Source organism: Vanessa cardui, chromosome 15, assembly GCF_905220365.1.
Source record: "Vanessa cardui chromosome 15, ilVanCard2.1, whole genome shotgun sequence".
In the NCBI taxonomy this organism is placed as follows: domain Eukaryota; kingdom Metazoa; phylum Arthropoda; class Insecta; order Lepidoptera; family Nymphalidae; genus Vanessa; species Vanessa cardui.
Genome location: NC_061137.1, coordinates 8,424,785 through 8,443,857, shown reverse-complemented (window position 1 = coordinate 8,443,857; position 19,073 = coordinate 8,424,785). Strand labels below are relative to the sequence as shown.

The 19,073-nt window shown below is 34.1% G+C and overlaps 1 protein-coding gene across 1 annotated transcript in view; it reads left to right on the top strand.

Moving 5' to 3' along the window:
- The window catches only part of LOC124535560 (apoptosis-stimulating of p53 protein 1), a 257,185-nt gene that overhangs the window by 59,038 nt on the left and 179,074 nt on the right, over positions 1-19,073 (top strand). The window contains exons 3-4 of the mRNA XM_047111806.1: positions 944-1,097; positions 9,146-9,235. Of these exons, the coding sequence (XP_046967762.1) occupies positions 944-1,097; positions 9,146-9,235 (244 nt within the window). The remainder of the gene's footprint in view (positions 1-943; positions 1,098-9,145; positions 9,236-19,073) is intronic.

Below are 19,073 nucleotides of genomic sequence, written 5' to 3'. Positions count from 1 at the left end.
GGTGGTACTGCTACTACTATACTGACATCTAACATTGCTGGTTTCTTTTTTTTCCGAGCGCAAGATGAATTTTAAATTAATAGAAGTTAAAAAGAGTTACGCACAGAACACTGGTCCACAATATTTGTTTCAACGGAAATGGCTTTGTTTCTTATTGCAATTTTAAATAAAGTGCTTAATAGTAAGGAATTCAAATGAAAATATAAAGAAGTTAACTTATTGATAAATTCTAATTTAATTAAAGCGTGTAAAATATTCATAGACAAAATGTCCTCGGGGTCTTTATGCGATGCTAATTATCTTGACTATAAATGCTAACCATTCAGACTTAATTTAATCTTAGAATTATATTAGATACTAATTGATTATTTAATGTTATGTTATAAACAATATTATCTTTTAATTATTTATTCCGTGTGGCGTTTGTTTTTTAAACATAAAAATAACTTGAATTTAAATAACTGCATATGTTGAAATCTATACGTCGTCGCCAAATAGCTGTATTATGTGCAAACACAAACAATTTTGTAGTGTTTTTTTTTAATATTCTGTATAATCACAGATAAGCTTAAAATTTTTTTGAGAATATTCTTTCTTTTATACTATGTAAAGAAGAGTAACTATTGATTACTATTTCTTACTAGTCTATAGAATCTATATTACGAACGTGGTAGCTTTACGTTTAATATAATTGTATAAAAAGACTATTCAAAAGTTCTTGTAAAAGCCTTCTTGAATAATGTCTATTTATGCAGGTTTCCTCACGATATTATAAATCAATAATGGGCACCGATAAACATCAGTCATGTATGTGTAAATTCAGTAGTGCTTGTGTCAGGTTGAACCCTTCGAATGAAATACTCTAACTTACATCCTATAGATCTTTATTAAATACATGAAATATATATTGTTATCTAGTTAATTGTTTTGTTTCTTGTAACAGATGATAGTGCGAGTGTGGTGCGAGAGCGGCGCGGGTTGGTCTCCAACGCCGGTGCCCGTCACACCACACACGACCAGTCGAGACGTTCTCGATTGCTGTCGAGATCCTGGCGACGAGCCTTGCCTGCTGCTGAGCGTACATCCTCACCATGGAGGTAAAACTTTTCAATACTATGTTCTATGAGCCGACATAGTCCGGTGGTGAGTCGAGATGGCCCAGTGGTACGAACGCGTGCAGCTTGACTGATGATTACGGGTTCAAACCCAGGCAAGCACCGCTAATTGCTCGTGTGAAAATTTGCAGCCTGTTGTTGTTTGTTAATATTCTATGAATATCAATGGCGACTTTTACATATTTAACGAACTTTTGATTATTTAAATAAGTAATTATAATAAGTTCGATTCACATATGTATGAAATTGGCATCGAAGTAAGTGCCATTCAAATTTTTCCTTTGGCAAAACAATTTCAAGTTTGTGACTTAAATTACGATATTATTAAAATAGTGCACTGTGGAAGAAACCGTACAGTAAAAGTGCTTTTGAGATATTAAACTCTTAAATTTCAAGAGAAGGTGTTGCGTTGCTGAGTTTTTCTGAGTTTTGTAATAGTTCTAGGATATTTTTATTATAAAGTTAAGTAAAATAACTGATCGTATTTGTCTTAATGTGAAGTTAGGTACATCCATCACGCCGCTCCAGTGCCAGTTGGTAAACTGTGGAAGAGAATCATGGGATGCATTTTGATTTCCATAAGACATATTCATTCACTCATTCATTCAGCACGAGGTAACAAAGAATTTAACATGTGCATACCTTTTTTTTAAATTACATTTACAACCTATAAATTTAACACTGCTGGGCCAAGGCCTCCTCTCCCTTTGAGGAAAAGGTTTGAAGCATGTTCCACTTCGCTGTCCAAAGCCGGTTGGTGGATACACATGTAGATGGCATGGCAGACTTTGAATGAATGAATGATACTATGAATCATAACACAAATTAAGCATAAGAAAATTCAGGGGTGCATACCTGGGTTTGAAGTCGCAATCATCAGTTAAGATCCAAGCGTTCTAACCACTAAGCTGTCTCCGCTCTTTCATGCATACTTGATAAAGTAAAAGTAAAATTCTCAGTTTCTTGAAAATCTCTTATCTTATTATTATAAAGTAAAAGTAAATTAGAGTAGGCTAATTTGGTGTCTAGTACATAAGACTTGTATACACTTTGATACCAAATATGCAGTAAGTTTAGACTCAGGTCCTTACGTTCCATAATGATGTCACAGTTTTGTACAAAGTTCAGTGAGGATTGAACTATAGTTTGTTACTGAAGTTTGTCATCTCCACTTAGAGAATACGCGAGATGGAGAAACTTCGTGTATATACAATGAATGGATTTGCAAACTTGAAATTTATTGTAATTGCTCACTTTACCTTTATCGACAATAACATATTCTGCATTATGGAAATTTTAGTTATGACTATGTTTTAATGCAAGCAATTTTACTATAAATATATCTAATAATAATCTTCAGACACAAAATATTATTTTATTATACCTATGTAAAGTATAATACCCGAGGTAGTCCAGTCGTTCTTAGCCAATGATGGGGTAAAACCCAGGCAAGCACCACTGAATTTTTAAATATTTAATTTGTGCTTATAATTCATTTATTCGTGCCGAATCTGAATAAAATAAATCGTTAGGAAGCCTTCAGGTCTTAATTTCAATAGCGTGGTGGATTTAGTTCCAAACTTTCTGCTCAAATAAAGAGGAGGCATTAGTCTAGTTGAGAATATTAACAGGATGTTACTTAATTATTTTTTTACTTTATCAATATCTTATAATACACATTATTACATCTGGCATTATCAAACTTTGGCATGGAAATCTACTCGAAACGTGTTATATTTCCTTCTCTATACTGGAGTAAGCAATGCAAACCCAACGGTGTCAACTGGCGATAATATTGCTGGTGAATAGATGACGTTTACCCGCGAGGGCGGATTGTGAGCACGAATGGAACGATAAGCAGTGAATTGATGAATTACGTTATAATTATTTTAAATATTAAGATATTAATAAATTATTAAATATTAATATGAAAATATAAATTAATAAATTAACTATAATTTTTGGTCTAAATCCTAAACACAAATACTAATATAATGTAATATCTTTGTAACTCAGATGAGAAATAGTATTATTTTTTATCTCACTTTATATTTAAGACAAATATTTTATGTAAATAGCGTAAGTATATAGAGAATTGGTTATGATCTCATTTTAAAGAGCCTAGCCTAGATCTAGCCTTAGATCGGCAGAAAAATAAAAAATATTTCTGATTGCTAGTTACTAAATTTTGTCATTGAGTTAGTATTAAAGAGCGGAAAAAAATTACTGGCCGGCTAAGCATTACTAAGGCTGTATAAAAACTAAATAAATTTAAAGAAAATTGGTATCGACAATCTCCAATTCTTATGAATAAACGTGAAGTTTTGCGGGAGACCCACTTGTAATTTATTAATAACTCGACCGTAACGCTACCTATCGAGCCCAGATTTTGTGATTTTCTTTTTTGGCACAAGCCCAACAAAAAATATTATTATAAATATGAGTAGTTTTGGTTCATAAAAATAGTCACAAGCTTGACAAAACCGGTAAATAGATGTACCGGTATTATATTGGTATACTCTAGACAGATTTTGTAAATATTACCGCACTCAGTCAAAAGCAATGTTCAATAGCATAAGCACCCGTGTTTATATTATATATAACGGTTTGCAAGAAGTTTATAACATTAGTGTCTAGATACTGTTCAGGCTTTCCCACAAAAACATCCGATCCGTTACACAGTGTCACTTTAATTTACCTTAACAGTACTTGATGGGTGTTCCTTGACGTAAATCGTCGTGGGATAAAAACAACTATGTTATATTGAACATCACAATTGCAAAACATTTGAAATAACGTTGAATATTGAAATTACTTACAACATAAGAAAATAATCATTTGCGTTAAGAACTTGTAATTAAATTGTTTACCAGTTATTATTGAATTAAAAAAAAAACATTATCTTATTCATAGTAACAATTTTCAATAATTACAAAAAATATATTACATATATTTAATGATATCTGGGGCCGATAAATCGATGTTACTACGAAAAAGGTTTCGATTTTCGATAATCGATATCAATGATATCGATTAACTTCGGCAGTTGAATACGTTTGAAAGAGGTTTAATTAAAAATGTCTTGTTACTGTATAAAGAGCGATGACGGTTACACAAAGTTTATCTTGCAGTTCACTCTCAGCAAAAACGAGACGCCGACGTAATTGCCTCCCGATCGAGTCCTCCGTGGGAAAGATATGTCCGAAATGTCATTTTCACTCGACGGATCGGTCAAGGAAATCTTTCGACCCCACTATTGGATGCGATTTAAAATATTGACAGTAACATTGTTTTTAAAAACAATTTATATATTTGCCCATGAAGGATTTTTAGTTATATAGTTTGAATCAAATTTAACTTTTTTTTTCCAATGTTAATTGCCGTATTATTGTCTCCTTACAATAATCTTCTGGTTACTTACAGATCGATTAGCTCGCATTCCTGCTAATAATCATTTTTTCATGATTTTATTTAAAATAATAAATCTTATCTGGACACGATTTATAAGATAATTTCAGTCATTGTTTTTTAAGTAATGCTACTTATATAAAGTACAATTGTTCAATTGTCACGACGATGTTCCGTACGTTAATCAATGTAGGACAAATTATTTTCATTACGTCTTGCAGTTTCCCTTTGCAGGTTCGAATGTTACAATAAAAAATAATTGTGTGAACTCAATATCCATGTTTAAAAAAATAAAACAATGTGGAAAAGTATTATCAACATAAAATCAGAGATGTTAATATGATTTCGCAGAAACTGAATAAGTTAGCGTACATTAATTTCTCATCAGAAAAACATGCAAAAGCAAATTGCGAGGTAACAACTATAATTTGGCGTAATGAACTTATGTTCACGAAGAAGGACCATGATAAAGCGTACACGCGAGGGGTTGGTAATATTATTGTGGCTTGTTCGGACCGGACGAGGTTATACGAAAATGTCTAGCGAAAAGTCCCTTCTACGAAGCGCCTTATTAGGCATGATGTGATTTTTGAAGGTAATTTACGCTTACAGTGACTTTTACTTTGGTCCTATATTTTTAAATATAGAATAATGTATTATAATTATTGTACTTTCGAAAATTATGAAAAAGATCTTGTTTTTATTTAAAAATAGTGTCAGATTACGTACAAAAAACTTATTATAATTGATAATTCTGATTGAGTTATAATCAATTTCGGTTCGTAGTATCTTCAATAAACTATAAGTGATTTGTTTCTTCGAAATATAATCAACAAAGGAAGTTTTTATATCGCACGAGCGACGACAGCGAGAACCACTTTGTAATATCATCGTATATTTTTATGAAATAATTCACTCAATTATTTGCACGGAAAGCAATTATTGCTTATATTTTTTTATAGGCGCTCAACTTTATGTAAGTCTTGGACTTTTGGATATAAAACCGTAACAAGTTATCTTTATATATATAGTATATTTATATAGATAAATGAAAAATGCGGTGTAATTCATATTAATGATCTTACGTCATTGCGAATTTTTAAATTTTGCGAAGAATATGGTTATCAATGAAAATTATTAAAAATTAGTTTGCTGGGTAAGTTCGGCTCATTAACAACAACAACAACATCAGCCTGTAAATTCCCACTGCTGGGCTAAAGGCCTCCTCTCCCTTTGAGGAGAAGGTTTGGAACATATTCCACCACGCTGTTCCAATGCGGGTTGGTGGAATACACATGTGGCAGAATTTCTATGAAATTTGTCACATGCAGGTTTCCTCGCGATGTTTTCCTTCACCGCTGAGCACGAGATGAATTATAAAGACAAATTAAGCACATGAATCAGCGGTGCTTGCCTGGGTTTGAACCTGCATTTATTGCAATTTATTACGTAGTAAATCACCAAACTGCAATTCTTAGCATTGCTGCGACATAGTTTGAAGGATATATAATATAAAAGTAATAAATATGAAGTAAAAATCTATACCCAAGAGACCTTACTTTCCAGGGGCGTTGTAAGATATGATTAATATTTCTTAGTGTCAATATCTGTGGGCAGTGGTGACCCAGTTCCTAGTCTGCTTAAATAAATTAAATAAAAAAAAAACTGATAAAAAGAAACAAAAAGTAAAGATGATGCAATGTTCTCTGCATTATAATTAAGTCTGTGGAGCGTAACTTTTTACACCTTATATTTATATGAAAGTAAAAAAAAACACAAGGTACCTAGTAAAGAATGTATGCTTCATGTATGGAATGAATATTTCCTTAATAGTCGGTTATCGAAAGACCCTGTATTAAGTAACACTAGAATTACGAAAATAACTAGTATTATGAAGTGAGTAAGTGCAGTTGTCATTTCAACCTCTTCAACAAATAGTATTTATTAAATACATGAATTATGATTCCGGTAAAAAAACAGCTTCATACTATCGTAGTTAATAAATATTTTATGTAATGAATTGAGTTATACGAGTACATAGTATAAGTAGAAATTAGAGAAGGTTGCAAGGGGCGTTTACAATTATCTTAAACTAGCGATCTGCCCCGCTTCGCACGGGTGCAATGCTTTTACTAAATAAACTACAGATTTTTTCTTGTTTCTTTACTATATTGTTCATATATTATATAATACATATACAAAAACCTTCCTTTCGAATCACTCTATCAATAAAAAAACGCATCAAAAATCGTTGCGTAATTTTAAAGATCTAAGCATACATAGGGACAGACAGCGGTAAGCGACTTTGTTTTATAATTTGTTATGACACTGACGATGAGTGTATATGTTTTACTTGTTACGTATTCATTGTATTACCATAATAATATAGTATTTGTTGAGATCACAAGTTTCTTCAATTAAAATTCAAGACATGTTTAAAAAACGTATATGATATTTCTATTGTTGTCTCAGTTCTGCATTTGTTTTAGTAAATTATAATTTTTTTTATCACAAAGCATTGATTCGAAAGGACGTTCTATGTACATAATACATCGACAATATAGTAAAGAAACAATCATAATTAAAAAAAATCCAATGTGATGTCGTAAATAAACACATCTTTTATAGTACATAATTTTATTATCAGTATTTTACCCGTGCGAATTCGGGGCGGATCACTAGTATTTGTATAAACATGAAGGTCTTTGTACTAGCTACTAATTTGGTACTACCCCGTCATAAGTTATTCTGCCACCTAATATACACGTACAATACGCTTTAGTTCTATATTTTGGGCTAGCTAGAATAATTTCAGGTACAACGGCCATAATATCATTTCATAGCTGGCGGCGCATTGACGGTAGCAATGTATATTTATATATGTATTGCTGACAGTCTATGGTCGCAGGTGAACCATTTATCTGAGTTTCTCCCTGTCAACAATATGAATAAAAAATGGTATAAAATTGTAATAATTTTATAACTGTATCGTAATAAATATAAATATTTTTTGTAATTAGATTTTTATGCCTTTAAAAATGTACATATCACAATTGTTTACTTTAGGAGATAAATGTACAATGCTTTATTTCTTATCATATTTTTTACGAGCCTATGAGGAATGTTAATGTTGCTATTCACGTTTGTAGTATATAGGTCACCGTTTCGCCACGCTGATGAGTGTACGTTTCTTTTGACGGAAATAAGATTTTTGGAGACGTCCTTTATAAATTAAATGTAATCTTTTCCTTTGATATTTTATGAAAGTTCTGTGTATTTGTTGCCCCTTGTGTAATATCATTTTATAAGCGGTTATACCGCGGTTCTAGTTGATGAAATATTTAAATATAAATTGACCAATAAAATAATTAGGTATCAGTATCCACTTATTGAGTCGAGATGGCCCAGTGGTTAGAACGCGTGCATCTTAACCGATGATTGCGGGTTTAAACACAGGCAAGCACCGCTGATTCATGTACTTAATTTTCTTTGTAATTCATCTCGTTCTCAGCGGTGAAGGAAAACATCGTGAGGAAACCTGCATGTGACAAATTTCATAGAAATTCTGCCACAAGTGTATTCCACCAACCCCCATTGGAACAGCGAGGTGGAATATGTTCCAAACCTTCTCCTCTAAGGGAGAGGAGGCCTTTAGCCCAGTAGTGGGAATTTACAGGCTGTTGTTGTTGTTTGTTGTTGTTGTATCCACTTATTTGATACTAAAAATATAAGCCGAAATGATGTGGGATAAAAGCCTCTTTAATTCAATCTATAGTTTAAAAATACATATATGCATTACGTACTATACTTAAAGCCTGTGTTGATTGTAAAGATTATATAATGTTGTATTTAATTTTAGCATTCAAGTAAATTTTTTAAACGAGTTTAACACAGCCAATTGCATTGTATTAGATTCGCGCTTTTATATTAGGTATAGTAGGTATACTATAAAGATTCTATTTATTAGCATATGTATTTACTTACTAACATTAGGCTTAAAGGGAACCCAACCTCTTGTTACCAGTGGTGGCAATAAGTCTGTCTCATTCTCGGGCGGGGGGTTTGAGCTGTGTAATAAGTGTTAGAAAACTTCTTAAACTATTACTCCAAGATGCAAGTATTTCAACTGCAAACGGCGCGAATATATAATTTGGAATTAGAGAAAAATATACCTACGCTTGTTCTCGTCGACATTTTTACGGCGTTTCCTGTCTTAACATTGTTTCCTAGATTTTATTATACTTTCATATAAATCACGGATGAAGACTGGTGAATATGAATTCGTTTGGCCTAATTTTTTATATGTATAATCAAAAGATTTTATTAACTATGTAGTATATGGTTCATCCTATTACCTTTATTCCTGGAGAGTTGTATTTACACTTAACTCGCCGGTCGCTGTAATCTTTATTGATATTATAAGATAAAGAGTTTGTTTGTTTGACCGTGCTAATCTCGTTATCTAGATCTGTCGGATAAGTCTGATTTGATTAAATGCGTTTTAAGTAAAAGCCCATTTATTGCGGAAGGTTAAAGAGTTATACTACTCGTTCCACGTTAACCACGAATGTAGAAAGTAATAAGTGGCTACCAATTATAATTTAAATGTTTCTCTTTTTCAGTTCACGTTCTCCGAGATAGCGAATTGCCGCTTGAATTAGCTTCAGCCCTGGGCCCTGATGTTCAATTCGTCCTCAAATACGTTGATCCTGGTACGTTAAATTATTTATTTGAGTCAAACTTTAACTTGTTTCATGTAATTTTGGTTAACGGTTCAGTGAGTACTGTAAATACAGCCTACATATTCACATATATATCACCTCTAGAACCCATTGTTTGCGGGGCATTGAAAGTGTACGGAGTGATTTATATTTCTCACATTGATAATGTCCAAAAGAGAAGGGACTATTTACCATCGGGTGACCTTTTCGCTCGTCTGGATTCCTTATATATTTTTTAAAAGATACTTATTTGCGCTCATAATAATAGATACCAGTACATTCAGTGCGTAATCTCAGTAGTATCTCCGTACATAAGAGCTTCGCAATTTATATTTTGTAAGAAAAAAAAAACATATCAAAATAATTAAACAGTACTAAATTGCGCAACTGTGATATAACATAAGATTTTTTTACTTAAACTAGTATAATTTTAATGTTAATTTCTTATATATATTTTTTTCTTTGTACCACTTTAAAACATTAAGATTAATTACCTTTATATGTTGCGTAAAATTTACTTTACTTTCGTTAGTCTTGTTCGCTGTTGTTGGCCCTAGAATCTGTGACCTTAATAATATCGTCATGACCGATTTCGACGGCAACCAAGCTTAAGGAAGACTAGCCAACTACGCACAACATACTATAGTGCAGAAATGTGTGTAAACAGTTCTCTATTCCATCACTGTCATAATTTGATGATATATTCGAAGACCGGAAAGAGTTCCGGCGCAAGACCAACAGTTCTACGTGCTATCCGAGACACGAGATTCTAACTTCCAAAGTCTGGGCTACTGCTTGATTTTTAATAATTTTATTTTTATTAAACTTAATAACCTTTTATCGATCCGACTTGGATGAATGCTTCATCGAATCAGATAAACCATCGAAATGGTTAATCTGAAGGCGAATTTCAAAATATGTATTCGAATGTATTCGAAGATAATGTTATGAGTGTCAGTTGAAATAATTGTATATGTATCATCAATCTTTCCTGAGATCAAAGTAAAAATACATTTTACTCCATCTGATACGAAGATAAAATTGAACTCCAACTTTAAAATCGTCTGACCTTAAAATAAAATATATTGAAAACTTTATAAACAAAAGTGTATTCTATTGCTTCCAGTTTGTATAAGGATAAAAGTATTAAAAGAACCAATAACTCTCGACGTTCGTGTTTAAGTTTATCTGCAGGGTTTTCTATTAAAAGGAAGTTGTTAGAGAGTAATTGCTTCGTTTATTTGTTCCTCCCTATATTGAGTGCAATAAAACTGTCGCTAAGGACGGCTCCTGATATTAGCGAAGGGTGGTTTAATTTGGAATTGTAATCGTACAATTCAGAATAATAAAGTAATACTCTGTTAGTCACTTGATTTTATTTCTATTAAATAAAGGGTAATATAAAGGAAAGGAGGATCTACTGTATAAAACCGGTTCGTTACTAGCTTACATTAATATAAGTTATGTTAGTAAAATATTATTTATTGAAAAATATATTTTGCACAAAAATCAACAAAAGTAACATTTTATCATGCACCTACATAATTTTGTATTAAGGTATTGAGTAATAAGCCTTATTTATTAAATAATTAACGATATTTAACATTTTAATTTGCAAATTCTTAGTGTATATGTCTTTAACATCTTAAGTATTCCTTTAAACAGTGGCGTAGATATCGTAGGGCAGGTGGTGCAGTGCACGAGGGCCTCGGAGTTCAGGGGGCCCTCTAAACTAAACCTTAAGAATCTGAAGCTAGAAAAACACGACCCTGCGCACAAGATTTCTTATTTTGTATCTATAATTTTAAAGGGTAATTATTCGGTAAAGAGGGATGGGAAAGAGGGGGTGAGGTCCCGATTCTTTTTCTATGCACCGGGGCCCTTCCTCATCTAACTAGGCCACTGTCTCTAACAGTCAATATGTCACTAATTGTGAAGTAACACTGATTCATGTATCTGCAAATCGAACCACAAACTAATGATAGAATAAATAATATATTGCTTTCTGCTGGCAGTAAATTAATATAAAATGTTATAATTTGATACACATAGATAAAATTTTATTTTTGTCTTAAATAAAAACTTCTTTGAAAGTATGTATATAGTGAACCTGTATAAAATATTGGTCAAATGATTGAATGAATGATTAATTATTTACTGAAAATTACATAGATACTTAACCATACTGAGAGTAAGGATTTGAATTAATATCAGTGTCATTAATGTCATATTATACTGTTTGAGAATTCTCATGTAGTATAATATAAATAACTAGAGCCATTACAAAAAAATTAAGCAAATTAAAGGCGAAAGTTTTCTCATATTATTTTTTTATACCGTCTTACAAAACTTCATTAGTCGACAGTTAGACAGTTATGTTAGACGTGAAATAAAGCATAATGGAGGTAACGCTATTAAAGTGTTCTTATATAAGTGACTTTCTATTTATTATATAAAAATATACAATGATACCGCCTTAATTTAAAAAAAGATATGGTAGGCTATCTTTGTAATAGAGCTCTTAGTTAATGTTACAATTATTAAGTGACAATTTATAAGGGTTATCTCTTTATTCAAAAAAAAAAAAAATTTAAACGAACGATGTCGCAGTCATTATATTAATTTGTAATTATGTGAACTTTTTATCTTTTATTACGTTTACAAGTCTGAAACCGTCAAATGAAGTAGTAAAGTAAAGTAACCGCCTGTAAATTTCCCACTGCTGGGATAAGGCCTCCTCTTCCATTAAGGAGAGGGTTTGGAACATATACGCTGTTCCAATGCGAGTTGGTGGAATGCACATGTGGCAGAATTTCGATGAAATTAGACACATGCTGGTTTCCTCACGATGTTTTCCTTCACCGCAGAGCACGAGATGAATTATGAACTCAAATTAAGCACATATATGCTTGTCTGGGTTTGAACCCACAATCATCGGTTAAGATGCACGTGTTCTAACCACTGGGCCATCTCAGCTCAACCGCCAAATGTACGTCATAAAATTTTGTTTACATGTTTTAAGGGAGATATTCATACAAGAGATGGCTTAGGCTTGGTAACTCCTAATCTACTGACTTATTATTATATATATACTTTTTTTTTTTTTTTTTTTTTTTTTTTTTTTGGCATAGGTGGCAAACGAGCAGGAGGCTCACCTGATGGAAAGTGACTACCACCGCCCATGGACATCTGCAACACCAGGGGGCTTGCAGGTGCGTTGCCGGCCTTTAAGAAAGGAGTACGCTCTTTTCTTGAAGGTTCCCATGTCGTATCGGTTCGGAAAAACCGCCGGCGAAAGCTGGTTCCACCAAGTAGTTGTGCGAGGCAGAAAATGTCTGAGAAATCGCGCTGTTGTGGATTTTCGGACATCAAGGTGGTGCGGGTGAAACTTAGAGTTTTGGCGAGATGTCCGAAGGTGAAATTCAGCAGCCGGGATTAATCCGAACAATTCCTCGGAACATTCCCCGTGAAAAATTCGGTAGAAGATGCAAAGTGATCCAACATCTCTACGCAAAGCCAAAGGATCAAGGAGATCGGAAAGGGCTTGATCGTCGATAACTCGGGCCGCTCTACGTTGAATGCGGTCAAATGGAAGGAGCTGGTACTGGGGAGCACCCGCCCAGAGGTGAGAGCAGTACTCCATGTGAGGCCGAATTTGCGCCTTGTAAAGTTTTAGGCGATGGGCCGACGTGAAATACTGTCTCGCCTTGCTGAGCACACCCAGCTTTTTTGAAGCCAATTTGGCTTTGCCTTCCAATTGACCGCGGAACTGAACGAGGCTCGAAATATCAACGCCAAGTATTCCGATACTACCTGTAGCGGCTATCGGAATGTTCTCAAATTGTGGAGATACGACAAATGGTGTTTTTTTAGCGGTTAACGCGCAAACTTGCGTCTTTTTGGGGTTGAAATGGACTAGATTTAGTCGGCCCCAATTCGAGACTTCGTTTAACGAAGATTCGATTTCAGATACAAGTTTGATCCGGTTCTCTTCGACGTTTTCCCGAGAAATATTAGCGCGGCCGGTGTATAAGGTGTCAACGGTACTGTCGTCTGCATAGCAATGAATGTTCCCGATTTGCAACAAATCATTGATATGCAGAAGAAACAGAGTGGGTGATAGGACGCAGCCTTGTGGAACACCAGCATTGACGAATTTTAAGTCAGAGCATGCACCGTCGACAACGACCTTGATGCTCCGATCTGCCAAAAAGCTGGTAATCCAATTGCATAATTTCCCGGGAAGCCCATAGGAAGGAAAAAAAGCTTCGAAAGAAGCGCTTTGTGCCATACACGATCGAAGGCCTTCGCTATGTCCAAGCTGGCTGCTAATGCCTCCCCCTTGCTCTCAACTGCTTCAGCCCACCTGTGAGTAAGGTAAACTAGAAGATCACTGGCTGAGCGACCCCGACGGAAACCGTACTGGCGGTCACTAATCAGCTGATTCTCCTCTAGGTACCGCAGGAGCTGGCAGTTAATAAGGGACTCCATTACCTTGGAGAGCAAGGAGGTGATGGCTATAGGCCTATAATTGGACGGATCTGAGCGGTTGCCTTTTTTAGGGATCGGGTGCACCAAAGCTGTCTTCCATGAGTTCGGGACGACGCCTAATGTGTAGGATTGCCGGAAAAGACGCGTTAAGACCGGTGCCAACTCGGGAGCACATGTCCGTAGCACGATTGGAGGGATGCCATCAGGTCCACTCGACTTATGAATATCCAAGGAAAGAAGTGCTTTGCGAACTGCACTTTGCCGGAATTTAACCTCCGGCATCGTGGTATCACACCGCGGAATTGTCGGTGGAGACTTTCCTCGGTCATCCAGAGTCGAGTTCGACGCGAAGAGAGAGCCTAAAAGATCAGCTTTCTCTTTCGCGGTATGGGCCAATGACTCACCGTCCCTGTGCAGAGATGGAAACGAAGGCTGACAGAAATTCCCTAAGACAGCCTTAGCGAGAGACCAGAACGCACGTGTTCCTGAAGGGAGGCGCACCAGTCTTTCGCCAATTCTGCCAATGTACTCCGTCTTCGCCCTAGCAATCACGTTTTTGAGGGACCTAGAGGCAGAGTTATATTCCTTTTTGAATGCGCTGGTATTTACATCACGAGACGCAGATGCATTAGCCCAGGTTTGATAGCGTTCCCACTTTCGGCGTGATGCCGTTTTGCAGAAGCGACCAAACCAAGGCTGGGACTTGCCACCGATGGGTACTGCAGAGTAAGGAATGAATAGTTCCATACCCTGAAGCACCACATCGGCAACAGAGTCAGCAGCAGCGTTCGGATCATCCGGCGAGAAACAAATCTGCCCCCATGGGTAAGATGCAAAAAAAGACCGCATCCCATCCCAATCTGCTGACTTGTAGTGCCATACTCGGCGGCACCCAACAAAGCGAGGCCTTGAGTACCGCATAACCGGCACTGTACTCCGGACGAGACAGTGGTCCGACGAGCCCAGAGGGGGATCGACGGTAACCTGATAGCCATCCGGATGCGAAGTCAGCAGAAGGTCCAACAGGGAAGGTGTATGATCCTCCACATCCGGTATTCGCGTTGGCGAGTTGACCAGTTGTGTCAGATCATATGCTAGAGCGAAGTCCAGAACAGATCTACCCGCATGATCGGTGGACTTTTATTGTTTATTATACTAAAATATTATAAATAACTTATTAAATCTTCGATATCGTACTTATTCACACTATCTGTACCCGAAGTATGTGTGCGTGTTAAGTGTTGCTGAAAACAGTTCTAATCAATCAACTGAGCTGTTTTGAAGTCATTTTTCGAGCTGCATTGCTATTCTGTAATAACTCACTTCGTAACTAACTTATTATATGATGTTAACTTATAACAAATATATAATATTTTTATGCACGTATTTTTTATCTCACTATTAATATGTATAATTCAAGACTTCCTGATAAACGCTTTCATGGTCAGCGGTGAATTTTAAGTTCGTGCAAAATAGTTTAACTACATATATAATAAAATATTAATATTTATTTTTCAAAAATATAATTTATAACACACGTTTGAAGATGTTTTTTTTAAACGTCTCTAAGCTAAATAAATGGATATCAAAATTTAACAAAGTATAGCACTGACCGTTTGGTTAGAAGTAAGCATAACAAATTTAATTAATTTAATTTTACCCGTTAAAAGATGTTGCATATGAAACAGCCTTAATTATGATATAAGCCCTGTTAAAGGGTACAGATGGGTTAGACCCGCCACCCATAAATAGTCCTTTCGGTAATCCTTAAGATAAATTAAGGTTTTTCAGAACTCAAAAGTACATTTCTCATTCATAGGAATTCATTGTGCAACTTTAGGTATGCCATATGTACATATTTCAGGGTCTTTGTTTTAAACGTTAATTTGAAATAATTTTATATGGATAGGTCGGACCCGAAATTAAAATTGATTTGCACATAATAGTAGTGTTTGTTTGTAATATTAATAACCGCTTTTTACTAAATGCATTTGTACACATGGTACATATATTAAAATAACATTTTTTACAATTTTTTTCTGTATGACTGTATGACTTTAACAGGTAGAAAGCTGATGTAATAAGGACTAATTTAGCCTTTGTCGCTCCTTATTACAACATTTTTTTTTTGTTGAAGTACAAGACGCAAGAAGTCGCAGGCACATCTATTTATTAATAGGAATATTAACTCTTGTTGTTTCCAGGTGTAACGTATTCTAATTGAATTAAATAATTAATGATAGTGGTGAATATTTTCACGAATAGAAATGTATACTGCTCGTGAATGTGTGAAAATGTATGTATGGATATATAGTTTTAGTGATTATGTTACAGTATCCATTACCTACGACATTGCCGTTTCATTTTCATATTTCATAATCTTATTCGAGTTCTAGGCTCCGTTAAGCCAGACTGTAATTTCATGACGATCGGTTGAGTGGTTTAGTCATAATGAAGTAACTGACGTATATAATATGTATATACTGAATTGCTTTCGCATTTATAGCATTAAAATTATCATACAAGTATATGTTATTAAAACTACTTTACTTTATTACTTGTGGTAGGGCTTTGTGCCCGCCTGGTACTGTAATCATATTATAATAATTACTCCTCATATCACCAATGGGATTAATATTTCTTGAAGCAGTGACTATGGCCAGTGGTGTCCATTTATCGGTTATAGTATTAATCGTAGTTGTAGTATACCATATATTTTGTTTTTAATAATAATACAATTTTTGATAATTTAGTGCTCAGTTAAACGTGTGGGTGAGTCTTTTATACTTACTTTGCACAGAGGCAATGTCGCAGCCAATTGGTTTGGTCCAAGATTTGATTATTGCTAGATGATTACTGGGTCTTTTATACTCAGTGTAACTTTTATAAATATTGGGTTTTCAATAAATTAATTTAGTTCGTAAGAGAATTCAAAAGATTTATTAACCATAAATAAACATGATGTCGATCAGTTTGTCCAGTTAGCTTAATAATGGAATAATTTAACTTTAACCCTTTCCTTGTACCGCATATCATATATGATTTATGCTTATTATTTAATTATTGTAAGAAAAATTTATGAAAAAAACGCTTGAATAATATCGATAATATGTTATTTATTGAAAATTCATTTTTATACAAAGACGCATCCGCATCAAATCTCATTTAGGTATGGCTCGCTGCTCATAATTTAAAAAAATATGCTAACGTATCCAATTGGTTGCAATTGGTCAAATGTGACAAGTGTCAGACGAGTCACTGTTAGGATTATATCAATTAGTAAAAAGTAGTAATATTTCTTTGAATAGTGGCACATATAATATTTGACAGCAATAATTAATATGTAGTACTCTTAAAAAAAATAGTAAATAAGTAACTAAATAGTATATAAGCACAAGAATTCACAACTGATAGTAGTCACAAACAATTAATCCTTTCCTCGTTTAACCCATATCATTAAACATATCAAACCTAAAGTAACTATTCTCAATATCCATTTGTGTCACGGTCATTTTCACATTGAATACGTAATTTATATGCCTGCCCTGATCCAGGTCCTAGTCTATCTCTCTGTCACATTTCATTACTATAAGTTGAGCGGCTTAACGACAAACGGACAGACCGAGTCACTGTCACATTTAAATTATTAGTTCGATAAATTGATACGAAATAATAAGTTAAAAGCAACTGATTTCTAAAGCTATGGTACGTTGTGTATCCATAAAATTCGGAATTCGACAGCTATTTATCGCCCGAGATTGATTGTCTAAAGATAAATCGTTCGAAGCACTCTTTCCAAATTGTCCGAACTTGATTGCAAACGGCTTATTATGTTTTACTTGTCTTTCTTTTCTTTAACGAGAATTTGTTTTAAATTGTAATGTGACATTTGTTACTAACAAACATTACTGTACAAAGGTATTACGAAGACTTAAAATTTTGTTAATTCGTTTAAGAGCTGTGATTACGATTGCTATTTAACTGTAACGATCGAGGATTTTCATAATCTGCACAGATTTTGTAGACAATGATTTAACATCGCGAATTAAAATTACATTAAAATGTGCGATCGTCGATTGATTGTGATATTCCGATATAGTTTATATGTGCTTTTAATGTTTGTGTATTGGCTATTGCAAGATAAAATTTATCATTATTTAATAATTAAATTTATTACTACTAACTATTTCTTCTTTTTATTCCAAAGCTTGAATACCGTTGCCAAAAAATCTTGGTTGTAGTATCGGTTTTTTAAGCATTTAATTTTAAATTCTTAGTGATAAAGTGACTTCCAATAATATTAAAAATTATATTACAACGTGTAGACCAATATTCTGTATTGCTGTGTTCCGGTTTGAAGGGTGAGAGAGCCAGTATAATTGCAGACACTGGGGTTAGATTAGATACCAAAGCTCGCAGTGCATTGACTGTGTAATGAGTGCTTTATAGTAGGTACTTGTAATGCCAATGCTATGGGTAAGTTCTAATTGATAACTTACCATCTAGTTACCACTAGACGGCCTTTTTAACATAAATGATTAATAAATGTGTTATATGATAGCAAAAGATAAATTATCTTTTATCTCGTATAACGGAGTAAAAAAAAACAGTTCATTCATTTCCAACTCATAATAGCTTGTTGAATACCTGTTAAGTTTTCAGTTTTATCTCTAGAAGAAATCAAATCTAAAGAAGATTATATAACATTTTAAGCAGTGGCTTTATTATACAACTTATCCTATTTTGTTTGTAAAATTACAATACAGCTACGGCAGATTAATATTTTGATAATAGACTAAGACGTGCCGAGTATTATTTTATTAAAATTATTAGTGAGACGTTACAAAGCATCACATGCTTTACGATAGTAATCGGGTCTGACGGATTAACTTGTTTTCTGAGGCACGAATGGGTTGAGAACGCGAATAAAAGGCAATTTATGTCAATCAGATAATAAATCATATCTTAATATTTCTTATTAATGAAATTATGAATTTAATATTTTAAATTGGTATTTCGTTCTAAGCTATGTATTTAGTCTAGAATTTTGCAAATTTATTTTATGGTTACAATCATTGACATTGGCTCTGTAAGAAATAATCAAATACTAATATCACAACAAAGCGCTTCAAACCTCGGAAGCTTAGTTATGTTCCTTGTATTTGCAGTAATACTGTCTCACTCACCCTACAAACAGGAACGCAGCAATACAAAGTATTGCTTATTGGCGGTAGAATATCTATTGAGTGGTTGGTACCTACCCAGACATATTTGCGCATAGTCCTACCTGGTAGTAAATTATAAATTATATTCATTTCATTTTGTTTTTTTGCGATGT